At 39.0% G+C, this 16,022-nt stretch overlaps 2 protein-coding genes and 1 non-coding gene across 3 annotated transcripts; 1 reads left to right on the top strand and 2 right to left on the bottom strand.

The window, feature by feature from the left end:
- Positions 1-9,144: 9,144 nt before the first annotated feature.
- On the bottom strand, positions 9,145-10,040 carry LOC145053680 (chemocyanin-like). The gene has a single exon (XM_079001769.1). It carries the CDS (start codon positions 9,943-9,945, stop codon positions 9,262-9,264), a length of 684 nt encoding a protein of 227 aa, XP_078857895.1. The 5' UTR covers positions 9,946-10,040; the 3' UTR covers positions 9,145-9,261.
- A 3,538-nt stretch (positions 10,041-13,578) lies between these two features.
- LOC145055822 (U6 spliceosomal RNA) lies at positions 13,579-13,686 on the top strand. The gene has a single exon (XR_013685374.1). It is a non-coding gene; the product is annotated as a U6 spliceosomal RNA (small nuclear RNA).
- A 1,117-nt stretch (positions 13,687-14,803) lies between these two features.
- On the bottom strand, positions 14,804-15,715 carry LOC145053679 (blue copper protein-like). Its single transcript, XM_079001768.1, has one exon. It carries the CDS (start codon positions 15,643-15,645, stop codon positions 14,938-14,940), a length of 708 nt encoding a protein of 235 aa, XP_078857894.1. The 5' UTR covers positions 15,646-15,715; the 3' UTR covers positions 14,804-14,937.
- Between the last annotated feature and the right edge of the window lie 307 nt (positions 15,716-16,022).

Here is a 16,022-nt window from a genome sequence, read left to right as displayed (position 1 = left end):
AGCATGTGGTGTGGATGGAACTTGAGTGGTTGCAGCATTAACTGCCACTGTTTGTTGCTTCTTGGATGATTTGGAGCCTTGACGTCCCTTCCTCTTGTTGTTCTTCCCCTTCTTGCTATCATTTTCCTTCTTAACTTCAGTCTCCACTGGCTTCTTCCCCTTCTTGTTGTTGTGGTCATACAGCTTCTTGGCCAATCTCTTGGCACTGTCGAAAGTTTCGGGATTTGCAGCTATCACGTTTCCTTGGATCTGGGGGGTTAGTCCCCAGATGAATCGCTCGATCTTCTTACCCTCTGAGGTAATCATGCCAGGGCACAACAGAGATAGTTCGCTAAACCTTGATATGTAGGCATCTATATCAGCGTTCCGGACAGTGTGATTCCACAGCTCTTGTTCCATTTTCTGGATTTCACCACGAGGGCAGTATTCAGCCATCAGCATTTCTTTCATTTCTGCCCATGGCATGGAATTGGCTACGGGGAGTGTCATGGCTTCCACGTGTCCGTTCCACCAAGTGAGTGCTTGGTCAATGAAAGTGCATGCGGCAAGCTTCACCTTCCTCTCCTCAAGACAATCGCATATATCGAATACCGATTCCACCTTCTCGATCCATCGTTTCAGGGTGATCATCCCTCCAGTGCCGTTAAAGGTTCATGGTTTGGCGTTGGTGAAGTCTTTGTAAGAACATGTTTTGGTGGGTCCTTGATTCATCCCATTGTTCGAACTTCCGGCCCCTTGTCTGTTGACTCCTCCATTGTTCCCTTAGTGAATTTGTGCCATTGCCGTGGTGACTGTAGCAGATACAGCTGCTTGGAATGCAGCTGAGTCGACTTCGGGTCGGGTTGGTCCAGGGTTTCCGCGAGTGGGTCGTTGAGGCATCTTTCTGTCATGGAACGGAAAGATGTTGAGTGTATGTGGTTTTTGTGACATTGTGATCCTATAGACTAGGTGCGTGGCACAAACTTAAGTACTTCTACAATTTAGCATACAATCATGGATACGTAACACATAGTAGATTATAATGTCACAATGAAACATGTAAATTCTTTCATTACTATTACCCGCACTTTGATACATGAAAATTTTGCTCGAAAGATCATACATAAGCGGTACTAGTTTGACAGCATAACGGCTCTATGAGTAGTGTAGTCACTTAAACATAGAGTCGGGGTACATAGCATAGATCCTAGTGACATAGTACTAAAAACTGATACTGCTATCCCTAGTCGCGGTGAGAGGTGCCTGGGGGTGGTGTTGAGGAAGTGGATGCTCCCTGAAGACGAGCCACCTGTCGTTCTGCGTCCCGGAGTCGGGACTCCCACCTCACCTGCCTCATGTGGAACTATCGAAGAAGGTCTTGTGTCTCCTGCTCTGCACGCTCGACCCTAGCCCACATCTGGCGTACCTGGTCGGCGGTGCTCTGAGCTAGGTCGCCGGTGTTACGTAATCGTTTCACCATGACCGGAAGGGCTCGATCGGATGGTCCTCCGTCCCTCAAGTCAAAGAACTCGCGTGACATGTCGAACGGGGGTCGCTGTCCCTGCTGTCTGCTCCACCTCCAAAGATCAATACCCCAGGGGGTGTAGAACCAGTGGGGCCCACCCGGTAAGCGGGCACCCTAATCGGGTAAGGGGGTGATGACTTCGGACTCCACGTCCGAATCACCCCCTTCGTTATCGATGGGTTCCTCCTCGAAGCTTCGTTCATCTTCTTCCTCCTCCTGTTCTTCTACTGGTTCGGCAGGTTCGCCCTCAACTTTTGCCTCCAGTTCCCCGTCAGATTCCTCCTCGAGGTCTTCCTCAGGCTCTTCTTCAGGCTCTTCGTCCAACCATCCGTTATTTCCCTGGTTAGGGAAGTAAGGATCTCCGGGGTGACGGAAACCAGCCATGCTGTCTGTGAGAGTGCGTAAATATGCTAACATTATTCCTAAGACGCTACAGCTATTGTATAGACTGAACGGATGTTCTCTTCTTAGTGATAAAGGGGTATGTTTTTAGGTTCCCTAGCCATCACGATTTCCTCAGAACATGTGATAGTTGTACCTTGGAGGAAATGTAGTTGATCAGGCTACATCCACTCCTTGACACGACTAAGAACAGTCCTGGCTTGACCGAGATACTAGCATTATCTTGTTTGGTTCGGTATTATGTTCTTTTTCCTAATACAAGCAAGGATGTTTTTATTGTTATGTTTTACTTGTTTTGTTGAGAGTTGTGTTAGTCCCTCTTTTTTGTTTATAGTTGCATATCAATGTGTGTTTAGATATGCTAGTTCACTATGAACAGAGCTCTGATACCAACCTGTCACACCCCCGAACCGAACGGCGGAAACGTCCGAGGGCTCTTGTGACTTAAATTGAATACCATCACAATGATTATACATGAATCATAACATCATTCATCACCATCCATTCAAATAGTACAACTGATATTGTTTACATCTATTACATTGTTTTAGTCATTACAATTTCATAACATAAACTGTTCGATAGGAAATGTAAGCAAAACACCATGACATAACTTGGTACTTACTCTTCGGCTTACCTGTTACCTGAGAATACAAATTATTTTGAAAACGGTCAACATATGAAATGTTGGTGAGTTCATAAGTAATGTTATGGAAAAATGATTTTTGTGAAGATTGCAAACCCAGAAAATCCGATATTTTCTGAAAAGAGTATTTGTTTATAAAAAAGTGTGAAGATCCGTAAATATGCTTGTCGATTTTGAAAACATGTATAATTGTTGAACTTTGTATACATCACATAGATTAAAATGTTGAACTCCCCAGGAAAACCCGATGTTTTCCCAATACGTAAATTACATGACTTGTTTATTGTTATACCGATACGACGATTGTTTTTGATTACCCAGGTGACATTGGATTAATTAAGGTTTGTGAGTTGTTACAATCACGCATTAATGAAAATGACTAGTTTATAACTACAAATTACGAACGATCCTTAAGGCGTCGTCCGTACTACTCACATTATCCAACCACCCTGACTTCTCTTGATTTTACACCACGAATCTTTTTACTCGATTTCTCATAAGCCCAACAACCGAGGAGAAAGGAGGGTACGAAGCCCCCTTTATTTCCATAAGTTATTCAAGGCTATCGGGAATGCGAAAAGCACTTGGCCCAACTCGCATTTGACTTCTCGACCTCACTAGCAGTACTAATGTACCATTATGGCCCAATAGCACAATAGAGCTATTGAAAGTCCTTTTACATGAAATTGGGTCATAGAAGGCCCATTAACATGTAAGCGCGTTCCCTTCGGGCCCCAAGATCATGTTATTGGGCTAGCAAGGCCCAACAAGCACGATTTGAAACTTTCAAGCCCAAAGTTTGAATGTTGACTCCTCATAGTTATTGCGTGTTTATTGAAATACTATGGTTTATTTATTTTTGTTTTGTTATTGATTCAAGACCGAATCAATTCGTTTTGTAACGATATTGGTTGTTGAGAGTGTATTTGTTTTTACGTTTCGTTGGTAGTTCGTAGATCTTGTATTTTGTCTTAAGAATTAATTTGTTTAAAAGTAAGATTTTTACCTTTTCACAACCTTTCTTTTATAAAAATAGCACTTTTAGTCCTTTATATAAAAGAATTTCATTTTAGTCCTTAAAACATTATTTTGACACTTTTGTATCATAAACTTGTTGAAAAGACACTTTTAGCCCAAATTTATTTTGTAAACTGCTTTATTCCTTCCAGAATGATGTTTTCTCGGTTAAAACCCCCAATTTCGCAAATTTTACAGTTTTGGCCCAAAATAGAAATTTTTTACATTTTTTATCCTTTTTGAATTTGAAAAGCATTTTTGACCATTGGAATAGTTTTAATACACTTGAAATCCCCTGTTTTACAGAAAGTTGCATTTTCAGCCCCTCAAACTTAGAAATCTCGCATTTTGAGGCTTATTGGGCCGAAAAGCCCAAATCTAGTCCATTAAGTTCAAAATTTACATTTTAAGTCCCTCAAAAATGTTTTTGTTCAGAAAAATTAACATAGAAACTCTTTGGATCCTTTTGACCCTCCAGAAATTATAATTTATCGGTTTGGACCCTAATTTTTGTATTTTTGACATTTTATGCCCAAAAATGCGTTTTATTTTCAAGTATGTTCATCCTAACCATATAAACTATTTTTCTTGACTAGATTAGTGTAAAATAGTTTAAGTTATGTTTATTTGCTTCCTCATGTTTTAGATCTCAGTTTTTACACACTTTTTGGATAACATATTCATCACAAACACATGATATCACACACATACATGCATCAAATCACACATAGCATACATTTACACATAGATCTACACATTTACTTGTATTCTCCCCCATAAAACTCAGAAAAACCGAAAAGAAGGGGGTATGAAACTCACCTTGAGTTGTGGATCGGTTTTGAAGAAGATTTGGAGAAGTTTGGTGCTATTTTCGGCCCTAGCAAGCCTTCCTTTGTTGATTTCGAACTTAGAGGGTTTCTAAGAGAATGATCATGATTTTTGCATGGGTTAGGAAGATATTTTTTATAAAACAAAGAATCTAGATCATAGATCCAAGCATGATCTTACCTTAGATGAAGAATTTGTGGGATAATTTCCTTGAAAAGCTTCCTAATCTTGAAAACTTGGTGAAAAAATGAGAGAGTTTCTTGAGAGGATTTTCTAGTGAAGTGAGGGTGTGTGTGTTTGGGTTCGGCCGAGAGGAAGAAGGAGAGGAGAGAAGAGAAAGTGTGTGAGGTGATGGTTGTATAGAAGCATGAGATATTGCATGGAAGACCTCCATGTAAAAATGAGGTGGTAAATCAAAAAATTCAACTCTCCCTTTTATTTGGGCTTGGGCCGAGATTTGGAGAGGGAAAGAGAAAAGGATTGGGCCTTGTATGCTTAAGCCTATCTCATGGTTATGTTAAGTGATGTTTGGCCCAAATAAATATCAATATGATTTTTATAACCTATTAGGGCTAAATTAAGTTCATTATGGCCTAATATGGTCCATTTAAATAATTTATTTCATTCAAGGCCCAATATGGCCCAAAATATTGAAATAAATGGAAGTGGGTCCAATTAGAGCCCATTTAAGAGCTCTAAGCCCATGATATTCCAATTGGAAGCTTATTGGTCCATCGGGCCCAATAAGGAAATCTTAATCCAAAATGGACTTAAACAAGGATTTCTAAGGTTTCCAATTGTTTGTTGACTATTTGCAGTGCTTGTATGAAGTGTTTGATTGAAATTTTGTTGTCATAGAGTAAGCATCATGCATGCTTTCATGTTTTTGATTCATAATTGACATAAGTGTTGTAGTTACAAGGCACCAAAAATTTCTAGTTTTGACATTGTGTTTTATATAGGTACTTTTCTTGTGAATTATGTGCATGCCTTGGTGTTATTTGACTCGGGTGTGAGTCAGTCCTTTGTGTCTTTCTCCTTTAGTCGCCGCATTAGTGTTAGACACGAGGTTTTGAGTTGATCAATGAGGGTTTCTATAGCCAACGATCATGCGGTTTTTCAACTAATGTATTCCGGGGATGTGTTTTAGAGATCTTCGGTGTTGAGTTTCTGATAGATCTAGTGCCGATAATGATGGGAGATGTATGTGTCATATTGGGAATGGATTGGTTGAGCCGTTTTGGAGCTGTCATTGACTGCGAGCATCAGATGGTGACGATATGATACCCTAGTGGGGGAGTGCTTACGGTGTATAGCGATGGGACTTGATTGGCATCAACTTTCTGCTCTTCTGCTAGAGCAAGGCAGAGTCTACAATAGGGTTACATGGGCTTTTTAGCAAATGTGGTGGATACGTGGGTTGTCACTGATGAGCCGATTTCTATTTCCGATGTTCCAGTCGTATGTGAGTTCCCAGATGTTTTCCCTGAGGAACTTTCGAGTGTGCCTCCTGAGACAGGTGGAGTTCCAGATCGATCTGATTCTGGGGGCGGCGCCTATTGTCAAGGTACCATATCGCCCTGTGCCACTAGAGACGCAGCTCTAGGAGCTGTTGGGGAAGGGTTTCATTAGACTAAGTAGCTCGCCGTAGGGAGCGCCGATCCTTTTTTTCAAAAGAAAGATGGTTCACACCGGATGTGCATCGACTACTGAGAGTTGAACAAGTTGACGGTCAAGAACCGTTGTCCACTACTGAGGATTGACGAGTTGTTTGATCAGTTACAGTGAGCATCTTGGTTTTCCAATATTGATTTGAGATCTGGGTATCATCAGATGAGGGTCTGCGAGGAGGATATCCAGAAGACGGCCTTCCGGACTCGTTATGGTCATTAAGAGTTTGTGGTGATGCCTTTAGAGCACACCAATGCATCGGCAGCGTTCATGGACCTCATGAACTGGGTGTGTAGGCCCATGTTGGATCGGTCGGTGATCATGTTCATCGATGATATTTTGGCGTACTTGAGGTCTAGGGAACATCACAAGGAGCATCTTCGAGAGATTCTTAGAGTGTTGAGGACGAAGAGGCTTTATGCCAAATTCTCCAAGTGTGATTTCTGGTTACGAGAGGTCCAATTTTTGGGACACCTTGTTAACCAAAATGAGATTTTGGTCGACCCAGCCAAGATTGAGGCGGTTATGCAGTAGGAGGTGTCGAGGTCCCCATCAGAGATCAGGAGTTTACTGGGTTTAGTACTACTGGAGATTTATCAAAGATTTCTCCAAGATTTTTGTTCCTTTCTCCAAATTGACCAGGAAGGGTGTTACTTTTTCTTGGGGGCCCGAGCAGTAGGCATCATTCGAGACACTTCGCCAGAGATTGTGCGAAGCTCCAGTGTTAGCCCTTCCGGAGGGAGTAGAGGACTTTATAGTCTATTGTGATGCATCTATATCAGGAATGGGTGCCGTGTTGATGTAGAGGGGGCACGTGATAGCATATGTGTCGAGGTAACTGAAGCCTCACGAGACAAGATATACCACCCATGATTTGGAGCAGGGGGCGGAGGTATTCTCCTTCAAGATTTGGCATTATATCTTTATGGTGTCTGTTGTACCATTTACATAAACCATAAGAGCCTGAGATACATTATGGATTATCCCAACCAGAATACACAACGACAGGTTTCTTGGTTTAGATCGTGCACGTGATGTTTCGCCATGTCAGTTTTGAAAGTATGCAACCGTTTTTGCCATAACGGAACCGACAAACTTAGCCTCCTCTTGAGCCGTCAAATTGGATGATGAAGATGATGACATTTTGATTAATATCTTTGGAAAGAGTAAGAAGATATGGATTAAAAAAAATGTTAGGTGTTATGGTATTTAAATTGGGGGAATATATATATATATATATATATATATATATATATGCTTAGGTTATTCTATTCTAACTAATTATTGTGCGGATATCGTATGCTATAAGAATACTAAGAGAATAAGTTGTTTAGCAATGCGAATACGTTCAATCTTACATAACCATTGTCAGTAACACACATTCTCACTAATTAAATCGTCTATAAGGTTATTATACACTTATTATTATTATTATTATTCTCATTTCTGTCAGAATGTTTATTGGGTCGTATTCTGTCAAAATGAAAATGAGTGAAAAACGATGTGTGAGAACATAAATAAATAATAACTAGCGAGAATGCATGAAAATGACGATATTTTTGTAAGGTTGAACGTATTCGCATTGCTAAACAACTTATTTTCTTAGTAATTCTCATAGCATACGATATTCGTACAATATTTAGTTAAAACACTTGAACCTGGTTATATATATATATATATATATATATATATATATATATATATATATATATATATATATATATATATATATATATATATATATATATATATATATATATAGACATTGGTACAAAAAAATAAAAAAGTAATTTAAACAGCGAATCGGAGGAGTAAGAACGCGGCAGCCCCACCCTGTATGAAATTCGGGATAAAATAGCCTTAGAAATTTTGAGAATTGTGGTTTTACTTTCAAATTAAAGTATTTTGGTGGTACTCCCAATCTTTAATTGGATAAGACTCAGAAATGAGAGCAAGAACTGAAAATATAGATGTTATGAATTTCGTGATTGTTGTTGTACCCAGAAAACATGATGACCAAAAAGATTAAGTAGTTCATTTGTTTGAAAATTGTCAAGGCAGTTTTCTTTGTCTAAAAACTACTCCAACCGTCAAAACCAATACCAGTCACAAAAACGGATTTTTAATAGATGTCAAAATGAAGTCAAAAACCAGGTTCATTTACAGAAAATTCAGATTTCTAAGGCATTTTTCATATAGCAATATAACTCATATAAAGGTCAAATTGAAGTCAAAAACCAGCTCGACCTCAGCCATGGGCTCTGCCCCTTGGACCCCATCAGGGGCTGCCGCCCCTTGGACCCCGCTCCCAGGGGCGCTGCCCCCAGACCCCCGTTCGTTTAGGGGGTTCGCCCCTAAATGACAGTTTACTTTGAATCTTGAATACATTTAAACAAGTGTGCACTCCGCACTTTCCTTCTTTAATATTCATCAAAATTAAATTTTAGTCAACAAGTCTATCCATTACACTTAAATACACATTGATGATAGAAAATCACCAACACCCCCCCCCCCCCCTTCCTTCCCCGTGCTTGCCTTCCCAGTTCCCGCACCGCTGGTGCGGTGGTTCATCGGAGTGGGAAAGGTCCCGCCCCCATTCCCGCACCCGGCTCCGTCCGGTCTTAATCGAGCCCATGAACCGGCATTACTAACTTGATCGTTACAAGTGGTCTTGGCTCTTGATATCAGATGATAACAAGATCTTCATTCAACTGAGATTCTTAATCAGGTCCATGCATAGGCCTTTCTAACTTGATCGTTGTAACCGGCCTTGATTTCTTTAACGGGGCCTTTCTTTGAGTAGTTTAGGCCAGTCACGGGACCGAATCAGTTAAGTCGCTTCTTGCCAACCTATAGGCTAGCTATTGCCAATATCATAAATCAACGTCTATTTTTTTAATATTAAACGGTTTCTTGATGATTCAATATAGATGTTGTATTCATAATAAATTGAATAATATAGACACCATATTTATAAATTCAAACATAATTTTCATATAGTGATATTCGTTCTCTTGTGAAGTGTGATGTAGTCACATATTTCCTTTCTAAAAGTCTGGAATACCAACTAAGCATATAAATAGCATAAAGCAATATTATAAATCTCAATTTAATAAGTACATTGACATAGAAAAAAAAATTATAGAAAAGAATTGTGTTATCTCAAATTCTTACGTAATCACCAATCACTAATCTAGTAAAAGAAAGCTAAAGCGATCGCCAAGAAAGTGAAGGGTGCCACGGCGGTGAAAGACGGAGCAAAATTAGGTGATGGTGGTGGTATAGTGGTGCTATCGGTGGGAGATTGGCCGGAGGTGGGTGGTGATATTGGGCTGGCTTCGTCGGAAGAAGGGGCAGGGGAGGAGGTTGGTGGTGGGGTTGTAGTGGAGGGAGCAGGGGTTAGGGTTGGGGTAGCGGTTGGTGGAGAAGCCGGTGTGGGAATGACGTTTGCCGGCGTTGGTGTTGGAGCAGGGGTGGCAGACACGTCGGAAACGTTGATGGTTAGTTTCTGACCAATTTGGCAATGAGTGCCAACAGTGCAGATGTAGTAGTGTGTACCAGGTGCGTTCAAGGTGACTCTAGCGGGGCCGGTGGCGGCGATGGAGATGGAGTTGGTGGTGGTGCATGGGCCGTAGGCTGCCTGAGACACTTCAGCGACGTTATGGAATCCGGTTGTGAAGTTAAAGAGAAGAACATCGCCGACTCTAAAGGTCTGAGTTGATGCCCAGGTGGTGTAAGCAGAAGGTCCGTTGGGAGGAATATTCCAGCCCAAGGCGTCGCCAACCACATAGGTTGTCTGAGCCGTCGTGCCATGAAACAACACAGAGGCAAGCATGAGCGCCATCATCACCCCCAAATTGAACTTTAAACCTGCCATTTTTAGTCCTTCAAATTCTTGTGAAAAGAAAGCACTCTCAGATGATTATTTGAAATCTAGCAGGATTTGAAGACTATTGGTATTTTGAGAAATAGTTGTGTTAGGATTTGTATTTATAGTGAATGGTTGTAGGGATACGTAGTAAGTATGTGACAACTATGAAAAGGAAAGTCGCGGTTTTTGAATGACACGGTATTTAAAAAATATAATAGAATTGAGAAGATATTTGGTATGAATAAGTCAATAAGATATATATATATATATATATATATATATATATATATATATATATATATATATATATATATATATATATATATATATATATATATATATATTGATATTGTGATATGAATATGTGTGCATGGATCACCAAAACACGTTTTAATCTCTAAACATTTTTTATGTATAAAAATAATTTTTAATATAAATTTCAATTTTCTCAAAAAAAAAAATTATTGATATTAGATACTGAGTTGTCTATATATTTTGTTTATTAATTTAAAAGATCAAAATCATGGGCTGGAATTTATTAATTTTGGTTGTTTTCTGTTTGAAGTAGCTCTAACTTTTTCACCACCCTATGATGCAGTATAATCGGTCCCGAGATAATATATTTGTAGCAATTTTTTTTCTACATAAGTGTGTTTTATTTATAAAGTATAATATATTTGTTTGACTGCATTACAGCATGACGGATTAAATGTTATTTTTCAAATAAGAAAATATTATTAGTTTTTGGAAATATAGACGTGTTCTTAAAAATTGATGGAACAAAAAAAAGATGGAATACAATGGAAGTTTCGACTTTCCAGCAATCAAAATGAGCTAGGTTTGACTCATCAACGCCATATTAAGTTACCTATTGCAATTTTTATCAATTTATCTATAAACACATTGACTTCTGTCTTCTCTCATATAAGTCTTTGAAGTTCGAACATGTCAAGCCGTCAAATAAATAAGCTAAGAAAAGATAAATTAAAAAAAAAAAAAAAAAAAAAAAAAAAAAAAAAAGTAGCTTTACATCTATGTTTTGTTTTTAATTAGTACTTTTATTATATAAGATAAACTCTTATTATTATTATTATTATTATTATTATTATTATTATTATTATTATAATATTACTAGCATTAGTTATCAGTCAAATTTTCAAAAAATAATGACAAATGTTAGCCGACCTACTTCATGTTGAAATCAGTTAACATAGCATTATGCTTGTCGTTTTAAAACATCTATTAAGTTTGTATTGATAATGCATATATCATATGGTTGGGAAAGTGCTTGTGTAGAACAAAATATAGAAGAACAAAAAAATTTATTAAATATAATTGTAGAGTCACCTGCGAAAGTGTTATACACAAAATTTTTAGAGTTAACTACGTTAAATCACACTTTGAAAAGCCTCTTAGCTCTTAAAATCACTCATTGGGTTACATTCACACCCAAAAGAAAGCTATCTCATCTCTTCAAATTATCCACAGAGGGATTCATGAAATTTCTTTGAATTAGGTTTGTAAACAGATAATATAGAGATTTTAGAGATAAGTATACTGTTGTATAGAGATAAGATAAGCACCTGACATTTACACCCCGCTCCCGAGTTCAGCTTAAAGAGAGAAAAAAAAAAGAAATGAGAGGAAATGAGAGAAAAGCAAGAAAGAATGTTGCTTCCGAGTTTCATTAAAGGAAGGAAGTGGAAGGAAATGGAAGGAAAACTTTTCCTCTTACCTTTCCTCCCGATTTGGGAGGATTTGAAAAGAAAGAACAAAATGTTTAACTTTCCTTCCATTTCTCTCCAACTCGGGAGCACAAATGACAATTTTTTTTTCCTTTCTTTTCTCTTCTTTTCACTCCTTATTTTCTTTTCTCTTCTCTTCTTTTCTTTGCTATAACTCGAGAGCGGGGTGTTAGGATCTACTGTTTATCAGTGTATTGAATCTATATATACTGAATGAAAACCCTACGGGAATGTTCATGGAAAATATATCTTTTGGCTTGGTATCAAAGCCATCCTAGGGTTCCGACTTATCATCACCATCCATAACAATATGATCTTCTTTCATATCCGTCATCATCATGTCTTCTATATCAACTCAGCAAATATTGCTACCACCATCTCTTGCAAATTAACTCGAACAAATTTTCTATTGTGCAAAGCTCAAGTTGTTCCCATCTTGCGAGGTGTCCAACTTTTTGGATATTTCAATAGTACCCTGCCACCCCTGCTGCCAAGACAACCATCAGAGCAGATGTAAGAAGCTAGAGAAGTCAATAACCCTCAAGATTCCGAGTGGGTCGTTCAAGATCAGGTAATGATTGGTGGCCTCCTGCCATCTATGACAAAAGAGGTTCTCGTTCAACTCATGAGATGCACAAGTACATCTAGTGAGCTATGGACTTCTCTTCACACAATGTTTTCGGCTCAACACCAAGGCAATTCTATTTAGATACCTGCACATCTCTCCATTAAAAAGAAGTCTCCATTAAAAAGAAGGGAGGCTTGACTGCATTTGAGTACTACTATAAGATAACAAGTCTTGCTGACACTATGGCGAACATAGGTCATCTTATGAAAGACGAAGATGTAAGTGGCTACATCCTAGCCGGCTTGGGACCAGGTTATGGTGACCTCTTTACCACCCTCACAGTTCTAAGTAATCAACATGTTGTGACTCTAACTGATTTCTAAGCGTACTTGATTGTTCATGAAGCATAAGCAAGTGCAATGAACAACACAATGAAATTTACTTCTTCCGCCAACAATGTGACCCGTCAAGAATCAAACCCTCCATGCCAAACTACAACAACAATACCTCTCGTAATAATCAACAAATAAACTATTGAGGTGGAGGCAGTAGCTACGGTCATGGTTATAGTCATGGAAGAGGCAATGGCGGCCCTGGATGTCAAGTGTTTGGCATTCCAAGTCGCAATGTGTTAAACTATTGAAATAGGTTTAACCATGCTTACTAGGCTGAGGAATATTGTGGAGGAAATAATGTCACTACTGGAAACTACTTCAATGAACATAACTGGTACATTAACACTTGTGTAATAGATCACCTTACCAGTGATCTTGATCATTCTTTGTCCAAGAGAGATATCATGGCAAAGATCAGGTCTGTAGAATTAACAAACATCTTCTATATGCTTATAAACTCATTTCTAACAATAAGGTATTCATCGAAATTCACAATGACGCTTTCTTTTTTAAGGGCAAGGATACGAAGAAAACCTTCTATTCGGTAAATGAAAATGAGGTCTTTACCCGGTGTTGGTCAGTAGTTATTCCTCTTGTGCTCCTCATCACGTTTCATCAAGTGTTAGAGCATTTTCATCTCAATGACATTGACGTCTTGGTCATCCAACATCATCAGTTCTCAAGTATATCTTAAAGTCAAATAAATTATGGTGTTCGTTTGATAATATGTTTTAAAGTCAAATAAATTATGGTGCATGGCGCATGCGCATCCACAAGAACAATAAGTCGTCTCATAATCATGGAAAAAAGGAAGATCTACAAGTATTCAGCCGATCTTTTTGAATGTGTTTGCCTTTGTAAGAATGGAGAGATCATTATAGAAATATGCAACAAGTGCACACCCGAGATTACTCAAGATTTTGGGCTTTATGTCCCTTCGAGGACATCCGTTAAAATTGGAATGATACAGAGAAGATTATAATGCCTCTGCATACGGATGACACACAAAAATCGAGAAATCGTCCAAAAAAAAACTTTTGGCTTTATAGCATAGACAAAGGAGTTTTTGATTTTTTTGGCCAAACGTTATACTATCACTAATCTTGCACACAGTTATGAGTTGCTTCAGGATGTTCTCAACAAACACCCACAACTAATCTAATTCACACTACAAGAAGATTGGGCAATTTCGAAATTTTAGCTAAATGTTGACCTTGATTGGGGTTGTGGCGGTATTGTGGCTGCCTTGAGGGAAGGAGAAGCTAGCACCGGTCCAAGAAGCAATGCCTAGTCCACCAAGTTGGAAAAATTGCGAGATATTGAAGAAAAAACGAGAGAGAAAGAGTGAAGGGGTAAGCTGTGAATGGCAGAAAGGTAAACTGTGAAGTGGTATATGCGTTTAGCATTAGCGGCGACGTAGGGCAATAGCGGTGACATTAGGGCATTAGCGGCGACAAACGGAGGGAAAACTCAGCGTGCCTTTCCGCTTTCCTTAACAACCGTTAGACTGAAAACAAATCGGACGGCTGGGGTGAGAATGACGCGGATCGCTAAATGAAAGCATTAGCAGCGACGCCTTTAGCGGCGACAGCCAGCAATAGCGGCGACACGTAACGCGTCTTTTACGTGTCGCCGCTATTGCTGGTAGTCGCCGCTAAAGGCGTCGCCGCTAATGCTTTCTTTTCTTGTAGTGTCATAAATGCGTTTCTATATGAAAGAAAATTTTCTTGGATCAAATGACACTTGTTGCCCGTATAATACACCCTTTATCTCATTTTACTACAACTAATGGTATCCTAACTGCCTATTCAAAGTTTATGTATGTGATATCTCATATTTATTTTATTGAATATTTGATGTTGTTTCATTTCAATCCTTTTACTATCATTGGAATACATTTTACTATCTTTGGGACATTATCTTTAACTCGTTTGGTCAGATCGCAGGGCTGAATCAGTTAAGTGACCTCTTGGCCAATTCTGTAGGCTATAGCTAGATCATAAATTAACATCAAGTTTTTATATTAACATCAACGGGTATCTTGATTGTTACAATACATATAGATAGTGTATTTGTAGTAAATTGAGTAATATTTTTAAATCCAATAAGAAAAAAAAGTCGAACTTTCCCGTTATAATACAATGGACAGTTGGACATAATCATATAAATATCATAAATTAATATTATGTATCTCAATTTAATAAGTACATTGACATATATAGAAAAACGAATTTTAAACAAAAACGAATTATGTAATATCACATTCTCAGGTAACCACCAATCACTACATCTAGTAAAAGAAAGCTAAAGCAATCGTCAAGAAAGTGAAGGGTGCCACGGCGGCGAAAGATGGAGCAGAACTGGGTGATGGTGGTGGTAGAATGGTGGAATCTGTGGGAGAAGGGGCGTTACTGCCTGAGGGAGATTGGCCGAAGGTGGGTGGTGACACTGGGCTGGCATCCTCGGAAGAAGGGGCAGGGGAGGAGGTTGGTGGTGGGGTTGTTGTGGAGGGAGCAGGGGTTGGGGTTGGGGTAGCGGTTGGTGGAGAAACCGGTGTGGGGATGACGGGTGCCGGTGTTGGTGATGGAGCAGGGGTGGCAGACGCGGCGGAGACGTTGATAGTTAACTTCTGACCAATTTGGCAATGAGTGCCAACGGTGCAGATGTAATAGTGAGTGCCAGGTGCGTTCAAGGTGACTCTAGCGGGTCCGGTGGTGGCAATGGAGATGGGGTTGGCGGTGGTGCATGGCGCATACGCCGCCTGAGACACTTCAGCAACGTTATGGAATCCGGTGGTGAAGTTAAAAAGAAGAACATCGCCGACTCTGAAGGTCTGAGTTGATGCCCAGGTGGTGTAAGCAGAAGGTCCGTTTGGAGGAATATTCCAGCCCAAGGCGTCGCCGACCACATGGGTAGTCTGAGCCGCCGTGCTGTGAAACTGCACCGATGCAAGCATGAGAGCCATAATCACCACTGAATTGAACCTAAAAGCTGCCATTTTTTATCCTTGAAATTCTTGTAAAGATATATCTGAGATGAGTATTTGAAATCCTGAATGATTTTGAAAGTTAATGGTGTTTTGAAAATGTTTGTGTTAGGATTTGTATTTATAGGGAATGGTTGTAGGGACGCGTACGTAGTATGTCACACTATGAAAAGGAAAGTCGTAGTTTCGGATTCACACGATATTTAAAAAATATAAAAAGATTGAGATGATATTTGATATGAATAAGTCAATAAGATACTTATTGATATTGAATATGAATATGTATGCATCGATCACGAAACACGTTTTAATCCGTAAACATTTTTTATGTAGAAAAATAATTTTAAATATAGAATTTCAATTTCTCAAAATAATTTTTGTTGATATTA

The sequence above is a fragment of the Lactuca serriola genome, chromosome 5 (genome assembly GCF_051521515.1).
Source record: "Lactuca serriola cultivar US96UC23 chromosome 5, Lser_US96UC23_V15, whole genome shotgun sequence".
Classification (NCBI taxonomy): Eukaryota; Viridiplantae; Streptophyta; class Magnoliopsida; order Asterales; family Asteraceae; genus Lactuca; species Lactuca serriola.
This window is presented reverse-complemented; position numbering and strand designations above follow the sequence as displayed.

Bases quoted from the DNA above. Each gene is read 5' to 3' on its own strand.
- LOC145053679 (XM_079001768.1), bottom strand. From the start codon at position 15,645: ATGGCAGCTTTTAGGTTCAATTCAGTGGTGATTATGGCTCTCATGCTT.
- LOC145053680 (XM_079001769.1), bottom strand. From the start codon at position 9,945: ATGGCAGGTTTAAAGTTCAATTTGGGGGTGATGATGGCGCTCATGCTT.